Source organism: Lucilia sericata, unplaced genomic scaffold, assembly GCF_015586225.1.
Source record: "Lucilia sericata isolate MDLA Ls3-8-SP2 unplaced genomic scaffold, ASM1558622v1 Contig000854F_arrow, whole genome shotgun sequence".
NCBI classification, from domain to species: Eukaryota; Metazoa; Arthropoda; class Insecta; order Diptera; family Calliphoridae; genus Lucilia; species Lucilia sericata.
The window spans coordinates 44,988-68,166 of record NW_023994846.1 but is presented as its reverse complement, the minus strand read 5'-3'; the positions used below and the strand labels follow the sequence as shown (position 1 = coordinate 68,166).

The window sequence follows — 23,179 nt, the reverse complement described above, 5'->3', positions numbered from 1 at the left end:
ACTGCACATAGGAATGACAGTGGGACTAAGCTTTATAAATGAGTTGGTATTAAATGTAAATGATCCAGGATGAATATAGGGGTATACGGATCTCACCCGTAGAGTGAGTCTGTCGTATGTTGTTACCCGACACAGCATAAGAAATGTGCAGGGTTGAATGGTAATGGATGAAATATATCTTATACAAGTGATACAATTGAATTGTCCTTATTGTCCAGGTATGTTCAGAGCAAACTCTGTTCATACCAGATTTATCACAGTGTGTTCTCTGTGTGTAATAACAAAGTCTCGGCTTATTTGATAGATACAATACTTCGGTCTACCGGTTAAGCAAAGGGTCAGCAATGGTCAGAGACTAGATAGCTCAAGTACTTGAGCAAAGAGTACGGATACTAGACCTAAATTCCATATACGTAAATTGCCACCTGCGTATAAGATACACAATGGGGCGGTAGTGAGTCGTCACAGAAGCTCACCCATTATTTGAAAAAGACCACCATGAAATAAGCCAACACGGCAGGCGTTCACGTAAAGTACACGTCATTAATACCCTTCTCACGAAGATAAAGGTTAATATAACAAAAACAAAAATTATTAACTTTAAAACTTTTCGAATCAAAATTATGTTTTATTTAAAATTTAGTCAAAAAATGTGCATCACTATTACATTGAAATAAAATCAGAAGATATCCCAATATCTTAACAATCTTCCATTCCAGACTACAATTAATTTGGACGTTGAACAACTCTATTGGGATCATGACGAATGACAACATCTACAACACTCATGTTGGGAGTAAGGAAATTGACCAGACGATCAGCACCTTGGCGAGGCAAACGATCGAATGGATAACCCATGGGACGACGATCGGGATAGAGACGATCACGAACACCACAGTAGGAAGCAGCATCACTGCAAGCACCCACCAATTGTTGATCAACCTTTAAAATACAAACGAAATAAATATTACTGCATACTATTAATTAATTTAATTTTACTTACACGATCATCTTCATAGTTCGAGACCATGACAAACAATTCACAACGCATACCCTCGGGAAGACCCTTAGGAATCAACATATTTGCAGGCCAACCGCAACCACAGAAATTGAATTCCAATTCATCAGCAGAACCGGCAGCAGGACGATTAGCATCCAAATTACGGTAAGTACGTTCAAATGGTATGGTAACACTGGATTCCGAAGAACGACGACGAATGGTATTTTGACCAGGATTCACTATAAGAAAAGACAAAATTAGATCTTGGTTATCAATAAAAATATCCGGTTGAAAAACTTACACGACACAATAAATTTATCCAATTCTACCATTAACAAACGTTGATCTCTCAACAACATCTGTTGACCTCTCTCGTCAGTTTTGGGTGCCAAGAATATACGCACTGTACCGAAACGTTGAGCACGACTATTGTTATTGACATTGATGGTATAGGTGAAGGGAGTATGTTGCAAATGAGTGAAGCGAGCAAATACATTGCCTCTGGGTACGAAGTCCATGCCTCTAGATAAATCAACATCAGATTGTTGGAAGAATGTAGACAGAACATTTGGACGACCACCATCAGCTGCAACCTGAACACCAGAAATAGTTATACCTTCATATTGCAATTGAGGTAATGAGTAGGCAGGCAAACGAGCCTTATGTTCTTGGAAGATATCATCAATAAATGCATGCCATCTATAAAAAACGGGATCACGCATAGCAGTAGCAGAGTCACCCATAACACCGAAAGATTCCAAATGGCGATGATCAGGATCATGGGAATATGAAATGAATACATGACCCAAGTTATGGAGATCTCCGTATAATGAACGGTTGGGAGAGATAATTGAAGACTCCATCATATTACCCAAAATATCAATACCACGTTGTTCATCCAGAGCAATGCGATTGCCACTTTCATCGATTACAAAACCTTGGTGTATGGCATCGTAAATGCGATCACGCCATCTTTCCATATCAGCAACATCTAAATTAATTTGATCCAATTCACGCCTTAAGTCGGAAATGACGGTGTTATCGAAACGTGGTGGCCAGGCACGACTAGCTACAAGGGAATCCATTTTCGGGAAGTAACCTTCAGCAATGGGTTCACGGAAATTGTTAAATCTGGTAACACGAGCCAAGTTGTTGCTAAAACGTTCCATATTATAACGAGCAATGATCTGTTGGTGCATGTAATAGAACAATTCACCACGACGATCTTTGGCAACAATAGAACGATCACCAGCTTCGAAAGGATATACCAAATGCCAATGCCAGTGATGTAAATTGATACCCAAATCTTCACGGAAATACCACAAACGATGTTCGGGGTCCAAATCAGAGGCAGTGTAATCTCTAGGTACGACAATTGGCATACGCGAACCTTCAGCGACAACAGTGGCTTCTTCCCTCGCTTGACCTAATACTTTGGAGTCAACGTACTTTTCGGGGAAATTTTGGGCAAATGAAGGCAAATCCATGCCCTTGGTGTCGGGACGATGTAACAAAGCCACAGAGAGGGCATAGTTGAAAAGGAAAGGATTCACACGATCACGAGCATAGACAGCAACACTTTGCAAATCATCAATTGTACGTAGACCCATGAAAATATCAATCAAACGTCCAGCAATACGTCTGTGACGAGGAACAAATAGAGAGAATTGCTCATCACGACCCAAGGACATGGGAATGCGTAAATCAGGCAAAGCAATATCACGTACTGGAATACGTTTCTCAGCCTTATCACTAAAACGGGTCTGGACTTCATTGCCAATAGGACGATAACGATCGGTTAAGAACTTATCGGGAACATCGAAGACCGTACTGGTTGTACCCTTTTCCATGAACACAGGTTCATTGGGACGCTCGAACAAAAGTAACAAATTTTGTTTGTTGGCCATTATTAGAAGGACTATATGAAGTTATTAGCAAGAATTTGAATTTTAAAACGATCTTACTTGGTGGGTTTCACTTTTGAAACTCATACTTTAAGTTGATATTTCCTTAATATTTATACTAAATTGTGTTTAAATTTACGCATGTATTTATCACTTTACGCACATTCGTATCTTTTTTTCTGCGGTTTGGTTTTGATTTTTTATTACTAATGAAATTTTGGTTTAAGAAATAGGTTGTTCAAATGATAAGGAAATAAATAGTTTTGTTTTTATTTTATTTTTTTGGAGTATTTTTAATTTTAGTTAAACTACCGTAATTTAGGCTAGGTTCTAATCATACCTAGGGCCTTTACAGCTCTTCGTCAGAAGTGTTCATGCCATATTATTTGTGTGACTTGCAATCATTATCTATTTAACAAGTTTGAAGAAATGGAACTGGTGGATTGATTTCTCTTAAATAATGTTTTAATTCCCGTAAAGTAAATATTTTGTGTGTTATTTGGAATTTCTTTCTCCAATATTCAAATTCAACTACTTAGTATTCTGAAAATATATAGACCTCTAAAAGGTCTGTTTTTTGACAATAATGACATTAACACTAAACATTTTTTTAAAATAAATAAAAATATATGAAATTCGACCAATACAGAGGTCTAAAATACAAAATTTTGGGTTATGCCGCAGTCGTATGTATATTTATGATCTCGTAATATAAATATGATTTTTTTATAAAAAAGCATTTGCGTTGAATTTTACCTTAATTTCGATATATTTAAATAATTTATTGATGAAAAGTTGATTTTCTAATTGAGTCTTTAATGGGAGCTAGAGTCATATACTAACCTTAACAAGTAAGAAAGTATAGTCGGCAGTAACATACCATATGACATCCTACACCTGTTTGTATGGGGCCAAGTGTAAAATGAGACCTGATCATTTCGAAATTAGGCAAGGTAATTTAAACGTTAATATGTCAATTATTAACGTTTAAATAATTTTCCAAAGGGGGAGCTTGTATATGTCTAGGGTCATATAACGTCAGATCATTACGAAAGTTTGTGTCAATAATGTTTCTAAAACTTAGTTTTATCGCTTTTTTTATGAGCAAAAGACTCCAATCGAAATATGCGGTTTTACGGAGCCTAGGTCATACAATAGATCGATTTCGACCACATCAATGGGCTTTGGGCCGTAAAACCAATATTTTTGTGAGAAACGCATAATACGCTTCCCACTATGATGCTGTAGGGTATAAAAAAGTGGAAAGCTTATTTTAATTAATTAATTTGGAGTAAAACAATGATAGGAAATATCTGCAACTATTCCGCAACTAAAATATGTTGGTCCCTCAAACCTTTAATAACTAAGAATTTCATCAACAAAATTATACAGAGATTACTTTCACAAATACTGTAAAAAATTGTGTTGGCGAATTTCAAAGGTGTTATCATGTCCGATAAGTCTTCTGTGGGCCGAAGTGAAGGTGTCACCTTTGTGTTCAAAGGCGTTTTTTTCTTATTATTTTCCAAATGAACTCTAATCAATTAAGACACATCTAATTTGATGCGTATATGCTTCAAAAGGAAACATAATTTATTGTACCCATTATCTCATCATCGCCCTCTGGCTGAGAACAAATGCACAAAATTTCATTTAAATCTGACTACGGCTTCAACTAGGTCCAATATTGATAATACTATGCGACAAAAATAAATACCTAGGAAGTGACACTATTTTTCTGAAAGGTGGATCCGAGTACAAAAAAAAATCAGTTTTTGAAGTTTTCCAAACACCTCCAAAATCTTGAGATACGGGTAAATAACGAGGTTTTCGTAAAACGCAACTTTTTTAAAAATCAGTTAACATTTGACGACGTTATTGATATTTTTCTTAATACAAAATTGTTCAAAAACTGATTTTCTGAAGAATATTAATATTAAAAGGATAATTATGGTATTCAAGTCATTTTCTGAAGGAGGGTTCGTAAAGAGGCTAGAGTTAAATAAGTCCGTATTGTTTAAAGATTCAGCAGTATCACTAAGGATTAAATAAAACTCATTTATACCGATTTTTGTATTGATCGGATCTTATTTGACCCCATGTCCCCATGCAAATCATCCTTCAGCAAATGGCTTTAATTCCATAATTTACCTAATTATGTTAATATAACGATGAAATTCAGTATAAATAACTTTTATATAAACCTAAATCCTTCCAACAAATTTTATGAGGATTGGCCCATATTTAATCCTATCCCCCATATAAAGCGACTCTGAATGAATAAGAATCCACAAGGGAATATAAATAGTACTTTTTGTATATTCTTTAATATTGAACCTAGAAACATAAAATTTTACATGACTGAATGAGGTGACACTTTTTCGTTCCTCAAATTGTACTTTTTTTCAAATAGTACTTTTCGTCCTTTAAATGGTACTTTTTGAACTTTCTGTAATATTGAGCGCAGAAACATAAATTTAAATAATTATTGGCCTGTGTAATTAGAGTTCTGTATGAATAAGAATCTACAAGAGGGAACTCTTTGGTACTTTTTTTCATCAAATGGTACTTTTTATATTTTCTATAGTGTGAAACCAAAGCTCATGATATACGGTTCTTATTAAATGAGAACTTAAAAGAGGAAGATTTTTGGTACCTTTTCGTTCTTAAAGCGGTACTTTTTGAGTTTTCTATAATATTGAATCTGCGAAGCACCCAGGTTGCGAAGCACAGAGGTGGAGAAAATATCGAATTTACCCAAATTGTACCTATTTTGTTTATTAGTTTAAGAAACTTACTGGTGAATGTAACAAATCTATTTGAAATAAAAAATGTTATGCAATCAATCTAAGTTTCAAAGGTAATTTTATTTTATTTATGTAAATCCGTTTATTTAAATTTCAGTCAATATAAAAAAATCGAACTTTGGTCATCTTAATTTCTCAATAATTATTTTAATTTTGACGTTGTACAATTCTGTTGGGATCATGACGGATGACAACATCGACAACACTCATGTTAGGAGTAAGGAAATTGACCAAACGATCAGCACCTTGACGAGGCAAACGATCGAAGGGATAACCCATGGGACGACGATCGGGATAGAGACGATCACGAACACCACAGTAGGAAGCAGCATCACTGCAAGCACCCACCAATTGTTGATCAACCTTTAAAATACAAACGAATTAAATATTACAACATACAATTAAAATGCAAAAGCAAAAACAGTTTAAATCTACTTACACGATCATCTTCATAGTTGGACACCATGACAAACAATTCACAACGCATACCCTCTGGAAGACCCTTAGGAATCAACATATTTGCTGGCCAGCCACAACCACAGAAATTGAATTCCAATTCATCAGCAGAACCGGCAGCAGGACGATTGGCATCCAAATTACGGTAAGTGCGCTCAAAAGGTATGGTAACACTGGATTCCGAAGAACGACGACGAATGGTATTTTGACCAGGATTCACTATAAAGCAAATAATTTCAATTATCACTCGTAAATCTGTTATCTGTTATAACTTACATGACACAATGAATTTGTCCAATTCAACCATCAATAAACGTTGATCTCTCAACAACATCTGCTGACCTCTCTCGTCAGTCTTGGGTGCCAAGAATATACGCACTGTACCGAAACGTTGGGCACGACTATTGTTATTGACATTGATGGTATAGGTGAAGGGAGTATGTTGCAAGTGAGTGAAGCGAGCAAATACATTGCCTCTAGGTACGAAATCCATGCCTCTGGATAAATCAACATCAGATTGTTGGAAGAATGTTGACAGAACATTTGGACGACCACCATCAGCTGCAACCTGAACACCAGAAATAGTTATACCATCATATTGTAATTGAGGCAATGTGTAGGCAGGCAAACGAGCCTTGTGCTCTTGGAAGATGTCATCAATAAATGCATGCCATCTATAGAAAACAGGATCACGCATAGCTGTGGCAGAGTCACCCATAACACCGAAAGATTCCAAATGACGATGATCAGGATCATGGGAATATGAAATGAATACATGACCCAAGTTGTGAAGATCACCGTATAATGAACGATTGGGAGAGATAATTGAAGACTCCATCATATTACCCAAAATATCAATACCACGTTGTTCATCTAAAACAATGCGGTTGCCACTTTCATCGATAACGAAACCTTGATGTATGGCATCGTAAATGCGATCACGCCATCTTTCCATATCAGCAACATCCAAATTAATTTGATCCAATTCACGCCTTAAGTCGGAAATGACAGTATTATCGAAACGTGGTGGCCAGGCACGACTAGCTACAAGTGAATCCATTTTCGGGAAGTAACCCTCAGCAATGGGTTCACGGAAATTGTTAAATCTGGTAACACGAGCCAAATTATTACTAAAACGTTCCATATTATAACGCGCTATGATCTGTTGGTGCATGTAATAGAACAATTCACCACGACGATCCTTGGCAACAATAGAACGATCACCGGCTTCGAAAGGATACACCAAATGCCAATGCCAGTGATGTAAATTGATACCCAAATCTTCACGGAAATACCACAAACGATGTTCGGGATCCAAATCAGAGGCTGTATAATCTCTGGGTACGACAATTGGCATGCGAGAACGTTCAGGGACAATTGTGGCTTCTTCTCTCACTTGACCTAATACTTTGGAGTCAACGTACTTTTCGGGGAAATTTTGGGCAAATGAAGGCAAATCCATGCCCTTGGTATCGGGACGATGTAACAAAGCCACAGAGAGGGCATAGTTGAAAAGGAAAGGATTCACACGATCACGAGCATAAACAGCAACACTTTGCAAATCTTCAATTGTACGTAGACCCATGAAAATATCAATCAAACGTCCAGCAATACGTCTGTGACGAGGAACAAATAGAGAGAACTGCTCATCACGACCCAAAGACATGGGAATACGTAAATCAGGCAAAGCAATATCACGTACTAGAATACGTTTCTCAGCCTTATCACCGAAACGGCTCTGGACTTCACTGCGAATAGGACGATAACGATCTGTCATGAACTTATCGGGAACATCGAAGACCGTGCTGGTTTTACCCTTTTCCATGAACACAGGTTCATTGGGACGCTCGAACAAAAGTAACAGATTTTCTTTGTTGGCCATTTTTAGAAGGATTCTTTCGACTTATTAAAAAATCTGAAGAATTATATATCGAAATGGTTTGAATTTTAAAACAACCTTACTTAGTGTGTTTCACTTTTGAAACTAATACTTTTAGTTGAAGTTTCCTTAATATTTATACTAAACTGCATTAATATTTACGCACGTTATCACTTTACGCATAAGTATTGTTATCTTTTTTTGGCGGTTTAGTTTTTTTTACTAAAAAACACTTTGGTGTAAAATAATAGTTTAGTGAAAATGATAAAATAGTAAAAATAGTTTTTTGGCTGGTGTCACACAAATATTAATTTATTTTTTTGAGCTTAATATTGATTGTAGTATATTTTTTTCTCAACCGCGAATTTATCTAAAATCTACTAACATGATGTTTAAGGGATCTTCTACCTTCTTACTTTAAGATAGGGCCTGTTCCTCTAAATGCGTACGAACAATTTTTTTCTAGTGTTTTATATTAAAAACAATAAATAAGTTCAAAAAATATTTATTGTTTTCAATTTAAAGTGAGAAAGAAATGTTCGTTCTTATTTATAGGAACATGAAAATAATATATATACATTAGGGTGGCACCAAAATGTAAGTTGCTGATGTTCCCGCCGAAAATTACAATTTAGTTCATTCTAAGATACCATTTCTCAAATTTTTTGTCCAGACATCAATATTTGTTGAGCTGGATCAAAGGATAAAAAAGTCCTTTTATGAGGTTTTTGCGATTTTGTCCTAATTTCTTACAAAGAAAATATACGAAATTTTGGTATCATAAGAAAGGCACATTAATGTTTGATATAACACTGAAAGCGCCTCGCAAAGATCCAGCTCACCAAATATTGAAATTTTCTCCAACTGTTGGTGGTTCCAGATAGCAGAACATTGCGGGGATCTCTTGCTACACGAATGGCTATAAACTGGAAGACAAAACGGGTTTGGGAATCTAGATTGAAAACCCGAAAACTGGAATATATTACCGTCTTCCTAGTCACAATACTCGATTCCAGACGGAAGACTTTTCTATGAAATATATTATATTGAATATGGCATCAACAGAGGTTAGTATATATATTTTCCGATAGCTAGAAATAATTTGGGCACTATCAACTGATAATGTTAAATCGAAGACCAAATTGGACTGTGGACAATCGACTACCAAGTATGTAGTATGTAAAATCATTCGATGCAACGAGGGTTGAATAAAATAAAAACATAGACTTGAGAATCCCATAGGGCCACCTGGAATAATGAAACGGGGAATAAACAGAGGGAAAAAGAAATATACACGCCTGGTACCAAATTGACACTGTTTATAATTTTTCAATGCCATCCGTTGTCAAAGTATATACATACGTACGACAACACCATGTAATATTGACAACATTGCAACAATTCGTTGTCGAGATCTAAATTTTATACACATCCGCTGTCTAAATGTTAACAAACGTGGTAAGCTCACTATTGACAAACAATCCGTTGCCAATAGTAAGCTTACCACGTTTGTTAACATTTATACAACGGATGTGTATAAAATTTAGTTTTCGACAACGAGTTGTTGCAATGTTGACAACATTGCGTTGTTATACCAGATATTACATCTCTGAGTGGAAAACTCTAAGGAAGAACTACATCCAGTAAACTAAATGTCTTAACATTGAACGATACTATAGTATATTAGGTTTTTCAACCAAAATTGTCTATGAAAAGGAGAGTACAATAAGCCTGATAGCGTATTTTTGGTTCTGAAATAATATACAACCTCCTTTCAATCAAACCTAACATATGATATTTTGTAGAACTCAGTTAAAAAAGTTATGCTGGTCTAGTAGTAAATAATATATATATATTTTTATACCCTTCACCTTCGTGATAAGAATATATTTGTAAATTCTACAATATAATTTTCCGACCCTATAAAGTGTATATATTCCGAGTCCTTATACTTATAGAGGAGTCGATTTAGCCGTGTCCGTCTGTCTGTCTGTGCGGATGTTTGTTGAAATAAATGTTTAGATAACCCCAGTTATCTGAGAGATTAGAATCTTCAATAATTATATTAAACATTCTTTCGAGAAGTTTCCTCTTTTTAAATCATCAAAATTGCTCCGAAACAACCCATGAAAATATTACGTTTTGTTCTCATTCTTGATTAGTCAGAAATTATAGAAGCAATTTCAAACAATGTTATCACAGGACTTTATCCAGAGATTAACATAGTTGAAAATTATTAGAAACGGTAAAAAATTTCATATAGTTTCCATACAAATTTTTACATACTCCCGGAAATGGAATTATTGTTAGTAACTCCCTCTAGAATATCGCTATTAACACAAAATTTTGCACAGATAAATATTAATAGAAATCGTATTGCCAACTAAAACCTTGATCGGTCCATAATTTACCATAGCTCCCATATAGGCTTCACTTCCGAAAATCTATTAAACGGACATAATTCATTAACAAATAACCATGTGGACAAAATATAACACGAATATGCTGCGTACATACACAAAATATAATTGCTCATAGCTTCCATATAAAGTCCACTTCCGAAAATCACTTAATTCTAAATATTGCATGAATGATTAATGATATCGGAATAATATTATACTTGAGTTTGTATACAGGTATACAAATTATTTTGTGAAATTGATCGTATATCCCACAGACCAGTCAATAATCCATAGACTACCTATAGGCCATTCGATGGGCTAGACAAAAATCTGGGCCACTAGCCAATATAGTCACCTACATATATATATACTACTCAATAGACTAGTTCTTAGACTATTCAATAGTTAAATCCGTCAATCTTTCAATAGACTAGTTTATAGACTGATCAATAGAATTATAAATGGACTAGTACATAGACTAGTACTTATGAATATTATATACTTTTGACGCCTGTAATATGTTTAATTCCACTTTAATTTCATGGAATTCCGAGACATTGTTCTTCAACAATATATCCGTTTCCATGAATTTGGACTGAATAATTTTCTTTATTAAAGGTACCAAACACAATATAGCCAAAATAGGTATTATTAACGATGTAGGGAATGATGAAAACCATAATATATAGATATTAAAAGCCAATTACGGAAAAATTTATTAGGTAGGGATAACAACCCCGAGAAACTATACATATTAGGGAAATTTGTATATTAAAAGAAAGGCAGCTGAAAGACCTATTTCATCGAAGTACATAAACTGAAATATCTTGTTTAAACAGAAATTCACAACAATACTTTCATGTTAATGTCATATCTGAATTGGTTTTATTCTCATTTATGTACTTAATATTTGATTTAATTTGAACGTCGAACATTTCTATTAACCCCAAAAGATTCCAAATGACAATGATCAGGATCATGGTAATATGAAATAAATACATGACACATGTTGTGGAGATCACCATACAATGAACGATTAGGAGAGATAATTGAATACTCCATCATATCAATACCACGTTGTTCATCCAGAGTAATGCGGTTGCCACTTTCATCGATCTATATTAGGAAATGGGAATAATAAAATCATAATCTTCCTCCGACCACAATTATTATTATGATAATATCTTTTAAATCGCAACTTAAATGATACAAAATAACACCTAAAATAATAATACATTCAATATTTTTATCTTTATCATAATTCAAAATATGACAACAACCATTTGAACTATTTCTTTCAACTGAAATATTTTTCCTGATAATAACCCTAAACCACATAAGATATCAGTCATCAAGTAATTTGTGCGTAAAGTGATAGGCGTTATATGCGTAAGCATACATAGCTGAAAATTAGTATATATAAAGTCAAATTTAAACTGTAGTCATCAGTTTCAAAAGTGAAACAACTAAGTCAAATTGTGTTATATTTTCTTTAAAACACTTACTCGGGTAAAATTTAATTTCACTAATAATGGCCAACAAACAAAATCTATTACTTTTGTTCGAGCGTCCCAATGAACCTGTGTTCATGGAAAAGGGTACAACCAGCACGGTATTCGATGTTCCCGATAAGTTCTTAACCGATCGTTATCGTCCTATTGGCAATGAAGTCCAGAGCCGTTTCGGTGATAAGGCTGAGAAACGTATTCTAGTACGTGATATTGCTTTGCCTGATTTACGTATTCCAATGTCTTTGGGTCGTGATGAGCAGTTCTCTCTATTTGTTCCTCGTCACAGACGTATTGCTGGACGTTTGATTGATATTTTCATGGGTCTACGTACAATTGATGATTTGCAAAGTGTTGCTGTTTATGCTCGTGATCGTGTGAATCCTTTCCTGTTCAACTATGCCCTCTCTGTGGCTTTGTTACATCGTCCCGATACCAAGGGCATGGATTTGCCTTCATTTGCCCAAAATTTCCCCGAAAAATACGTTGACTCCAAAGTATTAGGTCAAGCGAGGGAAGAAGCCACTATTGTCGCTGAGGGTTCTCGTATGCCAATTGTGGTACCCAGAGATTATACTGCATCTGATTTAGACCCCGAACATCGTTTGTGGTATTTCCGTGAAGATTTGGGTATTAATTTACATCACTGGCATTGGCATTTGGTGTATCCTTTCGAAGCTGGTGATCGTTCTATTGTTGCCAAGGATCGTCGTGGTGAATTGTTCTATTATATGCATCAACAGATCATTGCTCGTTATAATATGGAACGTTTTAGCAACAATTTGGCTCGTGTTACCAGATATAACAATTTCCGTGAACCCATTGCTGAGGGTTACTTCCCAAAAATGGATTCCCTTGTAGCTAGTCGTGCCTGGCCACCACGTTTCGATAACACCGTCATTTCCGACTTAAGACGTGAATTGGATCAAATTAATTTGGATGTTGCTGATATGGAAAGATGGCGTGATCGCATTTATGATGCCATACATCAAGGTTTCGTTATCGATGAAAGTGGCAACCGAATTCCTTTGGATGAACAACGTGGTATTGATATTTTGGGTAATATGATGGAGTCTTCAATTATCTCTCCCAATCGTTCATTATACGGAGATCTCCATAACTTGGGTCATGTATTCATTTCATATTCCCATGATCCTGATCATCGCCATTTGGAATCTTTCGGTGTTATGGGTGACTCTGCTACTGCTATGCGTGATCCTGTTTTCTATAGATGGCATGCATTTATTGATGATATCTTCCAAGAGCATAAGGCTCGTTTGCCTGCCTACACATTGCCTCAATTGCAATATGATGGCATAACTATTTCCGGTGTTCAGGTTGCAGCTGATGGTGGTCGTCCAAATGTTCTATCAACATTCTTCCAACAATCTGATGTTGATTTATCCAGAGGCATGGATTTCGTACCTAGAGGCAATGTATTTGCTCGCTTCACTCATTTGCAACATACTCCCTTCACCTATACCATCAATGTCAATAACAATAGTCGTGCCCAACGTTTCGGTACAGTGCGTATATTCTTGGCACCCAAGACTGACGAGAGAGGTCAACAGATGTTGTTGAGAGATCAACGTTTATTGATGGTTGAATTGGACAAATTCATTGTGTCATGTAAGTTATAACAGATAACAGATTTACGAGTGATAATTAAAATTATTTGCTTTGTAGTGAATCCTGGTCAAAACACCATTCGTCGTCGTTCTTCGGAATCCAGTGTTACCATACCTTTTGAACGCACTTACCGTAATTTGGATGCCAACCGTCCTGCTGCCGGTTCTGCTGATGAATTGGAATTCAATTTCTGTGGTTGTGGCTGGCCTGCAAATATGTTGATTCCTAAGGGTCTTCCAGAGGGTATGCGTTGTGAATTGTTTGTCATGGTGTCCAACTATGAAGATGATCGTGTAAGTAGATTTAAACTATTTTTACTTTTGCATTTTAATTGTATGTTGTAATATTTATTTCTTTGGTATTTTAAAGGTTGATCAGCAATTGGTGGGTGCTTGCAGTGATGCTGCTTCCTACTGTGGTGTTCGTGATCGTCTCTATCCCGATCGTCGTCCCATGGGTTATCCCTTCGATCGTTTGCCTCGTCAAGGTGCTGACCGTCTGGTTAATTTCCTGACTCCTAACATGAGTGTTGTCGATGTTGTCATTCGTCATGATCCCAATAGAGTTGTTCAACGTCAAAATTAATAAAGTTATGAAAACAAACCGTATAAACACTTAAGAGACAGTTAAAATTTAACGTTAATAATACCAAATATGTTACATACATGTACTTTCAATTTAAATACATAAATAGTAAATCTAATAAACAATCGAAATAATTCAACTAATATTTAAAGATATTCCTATTTACTATGTTATAAAAAAATACGAGCGAATAATATGTGCAACCAAATTTCATGTCAAGTGACCCAACTCAAAAAAAACGTTTTTGAAAATTTGTACCAAGGTCAGTACTATTGGATAGTAGGTCAGGAACAAATATTCAGCTCTATCGGTCAAGAACTGCCGGACTTAGAGGGGATCAAAGTTGGACATTTTGGTCATACACGGTTTTACTTAAATGAGTGTAACTTTTCACCAATTGGTCCTAGCAAAAATTGTCCAAAGGAGCTCAGGCAGGTATTTTTTTATTGCTTCCAAAAAAAGAAAATTTACGGGCTTTATAGTCCCATAATGCGATACGAGTGGGATATCTATCAAAGAAATTATTTTTTAACTTAAGAATAAATTTTTTTCAATATTTGGCACTCAGTTTTCCAAAATGGACCATTTTTAAAAAAATAAAAAAACCACATGGTTATTCACAAAGGTAACTAATGTTAGTTACCTAGTTAGTTAGTTAGTTAGTTAGTTAGGTAGTTAGTTAGTTAGTAGTTAGTTAGTTAGTTAGTTAGTTAGTTAGTTAGTTAGGTAGTAGTTAGTTAGTTAGTTAGTTAGTTAGTTAGTTAGTTAGTTAGTTAGTAGTTAGTTAGTAGTTAGTTAGTTAGTTAGTTAGTTAGTTAGTTAGTTAGTTAGTTAGTTAGTTAGTTAGTTAGTTAGTTAGTTAGTTAGTTAGTTAGTTAGTTAGTAGTTAGTTAGTAGTTAGTTAGTTAGTTAGTTAGTAGTTATAGTTAGTTAGTAGTTAGTTAGTAGTTAGTTAGTTAGTTAGTTAGTTAGTTAGTTAGTTAGTAGTTAGTAGTTAGTTAGTTAGTTTAGTTAGTTAGTTAGTTAGTAAGTTAGTTCGTTTGTTAGTTAGTTAGTTAGTAGTTAGGTAGTTAGTTAGTTAGTTAGTTAGTAGTTAGTTAGTTAGTTAGTAGTTAGTTAGTTAGTTAGTAGTTAGTTAGTTAGTTAGTTAGTTAGTTAGTAGTTAGTTAGTTAGTTAGAGTTAGTTAGTTAGTAGTTAGTTAGTAGTTAGTTAGTAGTTAGTTAGTAGTTAGTAGTTAGTTAGTTAGTTAGTTAGTAGTTAGTTAGTTAGTTAGTAGTTAGTTAGTTAGTTAGTTAGTTAGTTAGTTAGTTAGTTAGTTAGTTAGTTAGTTAGAGTTAGTAGTTAGTTAGTTAGTTAGTTAGTTAGTTAGTGTTAGTTAGTTAGTTAGTTAGTTAGTTAGTAGTAGTTAGTTAGTTAGTTAGTTAGTTAGTAGTTAGTTAGTTAGTTAGTTAGTAGTTAGTAGTAGTTAGTTAGTTAGTAGTTAGTTAGTTAGTTAGTTAGTTAGGTTAGTTAGTTAGTTAGTTAGTTAGTTAGTTAGTTAGTTAGTTAGTTAGTTAGTTAGTAGTTAGTTAGTTAGTTAGTTAGTTAGTTAGTTAGTTAGTTAGTTAGTAGTTAGTAGTTAGTTAGTTAGTTAGTTAGTTAGAGAGCAATATCCCACCAACAAAAAAACTCCCGAAGAAGCGAAAAGAAGTACAATTTACTCCATTGGAATTGAAATTTAAGTATTATAGAATACAACTAATAAGACTTTAATAATACTAACGTAAGAATAATATTAATATTAACATTAAGAAGTTAAAAAATTCACTTTGTCCTACTTTTGAAGTGGTGATGAATGTTATTCTATTGAAAGTATTTCGTTTTATTTTTGCTGGGATCTATCGGAAAAAAGTATTAATCGATCTTTTTGAATGTGCTTGAACTAATTAAGTACATATGTCTACATATCTGTTACATTTCGTTTGATATGTCGGTAAAAGCCAACCCAAAAGAACAGCCACTGAAATTCGTATTTTTGGAATATGTATTTCAAATTGCAACTTATACTATTTACACTCATACATACATATCTATGTACTACAACCTATGTATCAAATCCACTTATTTAAAAAATTATATATCTATATTATAGGTTTATCAAATCAAAAGGCCACAAGAAAATCCACAAATTCGTCATCAAGATAGTCCACATTTTCAACAAAATCACTTAGTTTTGACGTTGTACGATTCGATTGGGATCGTTTTGAATAACAACGTCTACAATGCTCATGTTGGGTGTCAAGAAATTTATCAAACGATCAGCTCCTTGGCGAGGCAAACGATCGAAGGGGAAACCCATTGCACGACGATCGGGATATAGACGATCACGAACACCACAATAGGAAGCAGCATCACTGCAAGCACCCACCAATTGTTGATCGACCTATAAAAAAGTAAAATGTTAGGTGATTTTCTATTAATTACTACAATTTTGTTTAAGCAGTACTTACTCGATCTACTTCGTAATTAGACACCATGACAAAGAGTTCACAGCGCAGTCCTTCGGGCAGACCCTTAGGAATCAACATATGTTGTGGCCAACCACAACCACAGAAATTGAACTCCAATTCTTCGGCAGAACCAGCGGCAGGACGATTAGCATCCAAATTTCGGAAAGTACGTTCGAAAGGTATGGTAACACTGGAATCAGTAGAACGACGGCGAATGGTATTTTGACCGGGATTAACTAAAAGAAAATTGTTAATATTTAAAAAGTTATGAAAATTTAGATCTATGGTTATAAATAGACACACGTGTAACAACAAATTTATCCAATTCTACCATCATTGAACGCTGATCTCTAAACAACCACTGTTGTCCTCTCTCATCGGTCTTTGGTCCCAAAAATATACGTACTGTACCGAAACGTTGAGCTCCACTTTCATTATTGATATTAATAGTATATGTGAAGGGTACATGTTGCAAATGAGTAAAGCGAGCAAAAACATTGCCTCTGGGTACGAAATCCATTCCTCTTGATAGATCAACATCAGATTGTTGCCAGAATGTGGACAGAACATTGGGACGACCACCATCGGCTGCCACCTGAACACCAGAAATGGTAACTCCATCATATTGTAATTCTGGCAGAGTATAGGGATTTAAGCGGGTTTTGTGTTCTTGGAATATTTCATCTACATAGGCGTGCCATTTGTAGAAAACAGGATCGCGCATGGCGGTGGCTGCATCACCCATAACACCAAACGATTCCAAATGCCGATAATTTGGATCATGGGCATAAGAAATGAAGACATGACCCATATTGTGAAGATCTCCGTAAAATGAACGATTGGGAGAAATAATTGAAGATTCCATAATGTTACCCAGAACATCGATACCACGTTGTTCATCCAGAGTAATGCGGTTGCCACTTTCATCTACTACGAAACCTTGGTGTATGGCATCGAAAATGCGATCACGCCATCTTTCCAGATCTGAAATATCCAAGTTAATTTGATCCAATTCACGATTAAGGTCAGAAAGGGCTGTGTTGTCAAAACGAGGTGGCCAAGCACGACTAGCTACCAAGGAATCCATTTTTGGGAAATAACCCTCAGGAATGGGTTGACGGAAATTATTGAATCTGGCGACTCGGCCCAAATTGTTGCTAAAACGTTCCAAATTGTAACGAGCAACAATCTGTTGATGCATGTAATAAAATAATTCACCACGACGATCCTTGGCTACAATACTACGATCGCCAGCTTCAAAAGGATACACTAAATGCCAATGCCAGTGATGTAGATTAATACCCATGTCTTCACGGAAATACCACAAACGATGTTCGGGGTCCAAATCAGAAGCAGTATAATCTCTGGGCACAATAATTGGCATGCGAGAGCCTTCGGAAACAACGGTAGCTTCTTCTCTCACCTGGCGGAATACGTGGGAGTCCACAAACTTTTCGGGGAAGTTTTGAGCAAATGAAGGCAAATCTAAGCTCTTAGTGTCTGGACGATGTAACAATGCCACAGAGAGGGCATAATTAAAGAGGAAAGGATTTAAACGATCACGAGCATAAACAGCAACACTTTGCAAATCATCTATTGAACGTAATCCTATGAAAATATCAATCAAGCGTCCAGCAATACGCCTATGACGAGGAATAAACAATGAGAATTGTTCATCACGCCCCAATGACATGGGTATGCGCAAATCAGGCAGTGAAACATCGCGTACTGGAATGCGTTTCTCAGCCTTCTCACCAAAGCGGGTTTGCACCTCACTACCAATGGGGCGGTAACGATCGGTCAAAAATTTATCGGGAACGTCAAAGACCGTGATAGTTTTGCCTTTTTCCATGAACACAGGTTCATTGGGGCGCTCGAACAGCAGTAGCAGATCGTGTTTGTCAGCCATTTTTATTATAGATTTACTTATAACTTTTAAAACAACTTTATTGTGTTAATTCCTCGACCGTAAAAACTTCTTACGTGGATTGTTCCACTAGCGGAACTGATGACTATGTTAAATTTTTTTTGGCTATTTATACTGAAATTCGACATAAATTTGCAAAGTTTTGAAACGTGCAAAAATATATGTTTGCGGTTGCAAATTATATTCGGTTTAATTTTCATTGCGAACTGACTTAATTTTAGTAGCTTTACTGATAAGCTCATAGATATTTAATATTTTGTTGATATTCTGGTATTCGAATGCGATCGAAATTTCTAATAAATTTTTTTAAATTCTATTGTGGTTTCAATCGTTTTCGAAGGACAAAATTTGTCCACTGCTTTAGGTACTTACAATTGGTTCCACATAAAGTTTAGTAAATAGATTTACGTTTAAATAAAATGTATTTATGCTGAATTTTATCGCGACATTAATCTTTTTAAGCGAATTGTGGACTTTTAAGAGATTTTCTGAGAGGATCTTTGTATGGGGGCTAGGCACTATAATTACAAAATTCGGCGGCGTCATAAAGGCTAGTATAGAACTACAACTAAGTTTTTGTTTAGATACGAGAATATTAATAATACTGAGCTAATAAAGCTCATTCGGATGGTTCAGTTGTATGGGGGTCTAGATGAAATAATGGACCTATTTTAACAAATTGTAATAGGCTTCATTCATGTGCAATAGAAGACCATGTACCAAATTTTATTGAATTATTTACAAAATTGCGATAATAACCTTGGTTACAAGATTAACATGGACGGACGGTCGGACATAGCTAAATCGACTCAGAAAATTATTCTAAGCCGATTGGCATACTTTAAGGAGGGCATAGGACCAAGTAGATATCGCTACATATATGTAAAATAGAAGACCATGTACCAAATTTTATTGAATTATCTGCAAAATTGCGATAATAACCTTGGTTTCAAGGTTAACATGGACGAACGGTCGGATATAGCTAAATCGACTCAGAAAATTATTCTAAGCCGACTGGCATACTTTAAGGAGGGCATAGGATCAATACTATAACAAATAGATATCGCTACATATATAGATATTACTACAAGACTGACATAGCTCGAAATTCGTGTTTTTGAACCTTTTTGAATATGTGCAAGGATCGATTCTGTTGAAAAATCGGTCCACAACTTCTTATACCACCTATACAAATAGAGATTAACAACAAGCAGGATTTAAACTTAAAACCTTGCAGTTGCTAGTTCTACATAATACTCACTACACAATTAACTACTCCTGTTATTACTCGCCAACTAATTATTTTCACAATAAAATCAAAATAAGTACCGAAAAAGACCTAAAGAAGTGATGATTTTAACACAGGCTTGGCATAGGAGGGATGTCCTTTTTGTTTGATTCCAAATTCACTACTTCCGAAGTCATTCTCAAGAAGTAAAATGTCTAACTTTGACCAACTCTAAGTCCGGCAGTTCTTGACGATAGGGCTGAAAATTTGTGTCTGGCCTACTATACAATAGTGCAAATTTCATTCATATCGGAAGACATCGATTTTAAAAGTTGGGTTACTTTACACGTAAATTGCCCATACCACAGTGGGGCAGAATGGAAATTTTTTGGAAATAAATCTGGCATTTCTAAACGGCTGATCCGATCGGGATAAAATTTGGCGTGAGCGTAGCCAAGGAGTATTCGAGTTTAAGTTTTGAAGATGAACCCTGCAGATGCCCCAGGGACGGCGCTGTGGCGGCTCAAAGTAGGATACCTACGACATGTAAAATTTTTAAACTCGTGCCATTTTTTTGTTTTTCACCCAAATACAAAGATTTTTATATTTTGTGAAAGCGCTCGACGAGATTTTGAAAAAACATGCTTGGACATACTACTTATCTCTTATAATATCCGAGTTATAGGCATTTAAAAATTTAGTGATACAAAATTTACCATACCTTGGTCCGCCTTTTTTTGAATACCGGGCGTAATTTTGGACCAAATGGGCTCAATTTTTTCTTTTTAGTTAGACAACAAAATTTCCAATAATATACAAAAAATTTCAGATCAATATTGTTTACAGATCCAAAAATATACGTTTTTTAATTTAAAAATTCAAAAAATTTTAGATTTTTGGCGTTTTTTTGCCAAAAATGTGTCTTAACTCTTTTATTAATAAAATAAAATTTTTATTAAGAACATATAACAATTTTATAGTTTTCTAAAAGGTATCTTTACGCAGAACGCTTTGGCGTAAAAAACTTGTCCTATTTTTTGAAAATGTTGCCACTGCGTCCTTCCGAATATGACCTATTTTTTATCAAAACTTCAACTTTGGGCGACATGTTCTAAAATCCCAAAGCTGGGATCAGAAAACTGAAAGCAGTTTTGGAAACCTCAATATGTTTTCTATTTACTCCAAAAGTATTTTCCCAGCCCTGAAAGAAATGTGGACCCTATGGGCAAAAAAGTAAAAAATCCCATTTTTGGGATTTTCATTCCTATTTTTGGGAATTGCGGGATGCCCTTTGACCTTTTCAATTTTTTTTTTGCATATTCTTATTTGAAATGACAAATTTAACAAGAGTTGAAAATTTCATTGAGTTTTGTTCATAAATAAAGATTTTGTCATATATTACATATTTGTTTAATTTCTAAAACTATGATTTATATCAAAATTTTAATAGGATCGCAGATAGCTACAACAATTTAGTCCATATTTATCCCTTAATATCATTTTTTAGTTAGATATGTAAATTCTCGACCCTTTACAAAAAATTTCAAGCCAATATCTCAATTACATTCAAAAATATGTTCATTTAAACCTGTGTCCTTTAATTTCATCTTTTTCATATTTTAGTATTAAGTATGACAGAACATACATTTGGTGTTGAATAAAATATTTGGACAATTTTCAAAAATTATTTAGTTAATTATTTTATTATAATATTGTATATAAAATAAAAAAAATTATAATTTTATTATGAGCCACGCACAACAACACCTAAATCACCCCACACAAATTACCTTTCCCGCCCACCGAAATATAAAACACAATTTAATACAATATCATCAGTTAGTATAATAGCTTTTTTTATTTGAACTGTTTATCTTAAACATAATACAATTAATTCTTACAACCTACTTATATAGTTAATTCCTAACACTACTTATTTTCTATAAAATAATCTGTCATATCGGTATACATATCCAGAAGGTAATATAAGTCCTTTAAATCTTCCTTGTTTTGAGATGATAGAGTTTCATAACAAATCCATCTTTTTCGCATAGTTGAAAGAACAGGATCAGAAGATAGAAGTAAACTATTAAAAATATCTTCATTCTGTGATTGCCTGGAGCATTTTCTTGAGCTGAATAGTTGAACATGCTTAAAATCTCGATTCCTCGCTTCCTGGGCTTCTTCTGTTAACTCTCCAAGTGGAAGAATATTCGATTCAATTATTATTTGACCATGACACAATACTTTGTGTACTGTTGGTGTTAGTTCCCTCCATGGATACAGAGATACAAGTAATTTAGAAATTTCAGATGTGTATTCCCCAAATCGATTTTCATTAATTTTATGTTTACTATTCAGTGCCATTAAAATAGTTTTAACTCTTCGAAGCAACTCCTTGTCGATTCCAGTTATTTTTGAAGTAATTTCAAAATCACGAAAAAACCTTCTCGGCGTATTACCGTCATTTGTACTACCGCAACTTGAAAGTGGTTTGTCGATGTTTAATCAAATCTGAACTTTAAATTCTTCTTGGATTCTGCTTTTTTCCGCAGCTCTCAGTTCTTTCAATTCTTCATTATTTTTTGTTGATTTAGTAGGATAGTTTGTTTTTTTTTTCCTGGATCGCCTTGTATGATGGTTGTGTATGATTGTGTCCTTTTTCATGCAGAGCTTTCCTTAATATTTGGTACTTATTTCGACTGAGACCCAGTTCCAACATAAGCGCTATTGCTTCCTCTTCAGTAAAATTTGATTATGATGTTGGAGTTGGTATACTTTCCACAATTCGCTTAAGTCGTTTTGGTGATGCATTAGGAAGAATAGTTGCAATATGTACGACATCCATATGTTGGTTTTCCTTTTTCAGCATTTCGTTAAATGTATCAGCAATTTCCTCATTTGAGATTGAAAAAAGTTTTTGTGTGACCCTCTTTTTTTTTACCTTGAACATAAGTCTTCGTATGACTTGCAAGGAGCTCCTGTTGATGTGTTGTAAGTTGAGATTTCCGTAGTAGTTTCCATCCAACTACAAAATTTTAATCGAAATTTCTTTTGATTTCCATCCACAGACTTACTTTTTACATCAAAAAGTTTTAAAAAGTTTTCAATTTTTGATATGCCTGTTTTGTCTACTTTTCTACTATATGTAGTTTTTATATAATTTGAAATGTCTTCAATTCTTTCTGGCCCTTTTGAAGATATACTCCATAAAACGGAACACAACTCTTCGTACTTTAATGTAATCTTCATTGTAGATTTATTAAATATGGTACTTAAAATCTGAGAAGTTTACTTATATACCAATTCTTGTCATTTCCGATACAGGTATTCCAAAGTAAAAAATTACGAATTGTCTACCTAT

The 23,179-nt window shown here is 34.7% G+C and overlaps 4 protein-coding genes across 4 annotated transcripts; 1 reads left to right on the top strand and 3 right to left on the bottom strand.

Annotated features, from left to right (window-relative positions):
- Positions 1 to 594: 594 nt before the first annotated feature.
- LOC119608602 (phenoloxidase 2-like) lies at positions 595 to 2,991 on the bottom strand. Its single transcript, XM_037963067.1, has 3 exons — positions 1,302 to 2,991; positions 1,004 to 1,239; positions 595 to 942 (listed from the first exon to the last, which is right to left on the bottom strand). The coding sequence occupies exons 1-3, from the start codon at positions 2,905 to 2,907 to the stop codon at positions 727 to 729; spliced, it is 2,058 nt and encodes a 685-aa protein (XP_037818995.1). The 5' UTR covers positions 2,908 to 2,991; the 3' UTR covers positions 595 to 726.
- A 2,768-nt stretch (positions 2,992 to 5,759) lies between these two features.
- Positions 5,760 to 8,138, bottom strand: LOC119608603 (phenoloxidase 2-like). The gene is made up of 3 exons (XM_037963069.1): positions 6,444 to 8,138; positions 6,151 to 6,386; positions 5,760 to 6,074 (listed from the first exon to the last, which is right to left on the bottom strand). Exons 1-3 carry the CDS (start codon positions 8,047 to 8,049, stop codon positions 5,859 to 5,861), a joined length of 2,058 nt encoding a protein of 685 aa, XP_037818997.1. The 5' UTR covers positions 8,050 to 8,138; the 3' UTR covers positions 5,760 to 5,858.
- A 3,757-nt stretch (positions 8,139 to 11,895) lies between these two features.
- LOC119608601 (phenoloxidase 2-like) lies at positions 11,896 to 14,310 on the top strand. Its single transcript, XM_037963066.1, has 3 exons — positions 11,896 to 13,585; positions 13,643 to 13,878; positions 13,955 to 14,310. Exons 1-3 carry the CDS (start codon positions 11,980 to 11,982, stop codon positions 14,168 to 14,170), a joined length of 2,058 nt encoding a protein of 685 aa, XP_037818994.1. The 5' UTR covers positions 11,896 to 11,979; the 3' UTR covers positions 14,171 to 14,310.
- A 2,056-nt stretch (positions 14,311 to 16,366) lies between these two features.
- On the bottom strand, positions 16,367 to 18,669 carry LOC119608605 (phenoloxidase 2-like). The gene is made up of 3 exons (XM_037963071.1): positions 16,964 to 18,669; positions 16,661 to 16,896; positions 16,367 to 16,593 (listed from the first exon to the last, which is right to left on the bottom strand). Exons 1-3 carry the CDS (start codon positions 18,567 to 18,569, stop codon positions 16,378 to 16,380), a joined length of 2,058 nt encoding a protein of 685 aa, XP_037818999.1. The 5' UTR covers positions 18,570 to 18,669; the 3' UTR covers positions 16,367 to 16,377.
- Between the last annotated feature and the right edge of the window lie 4,510 nt (positions 18,670 to 23,179).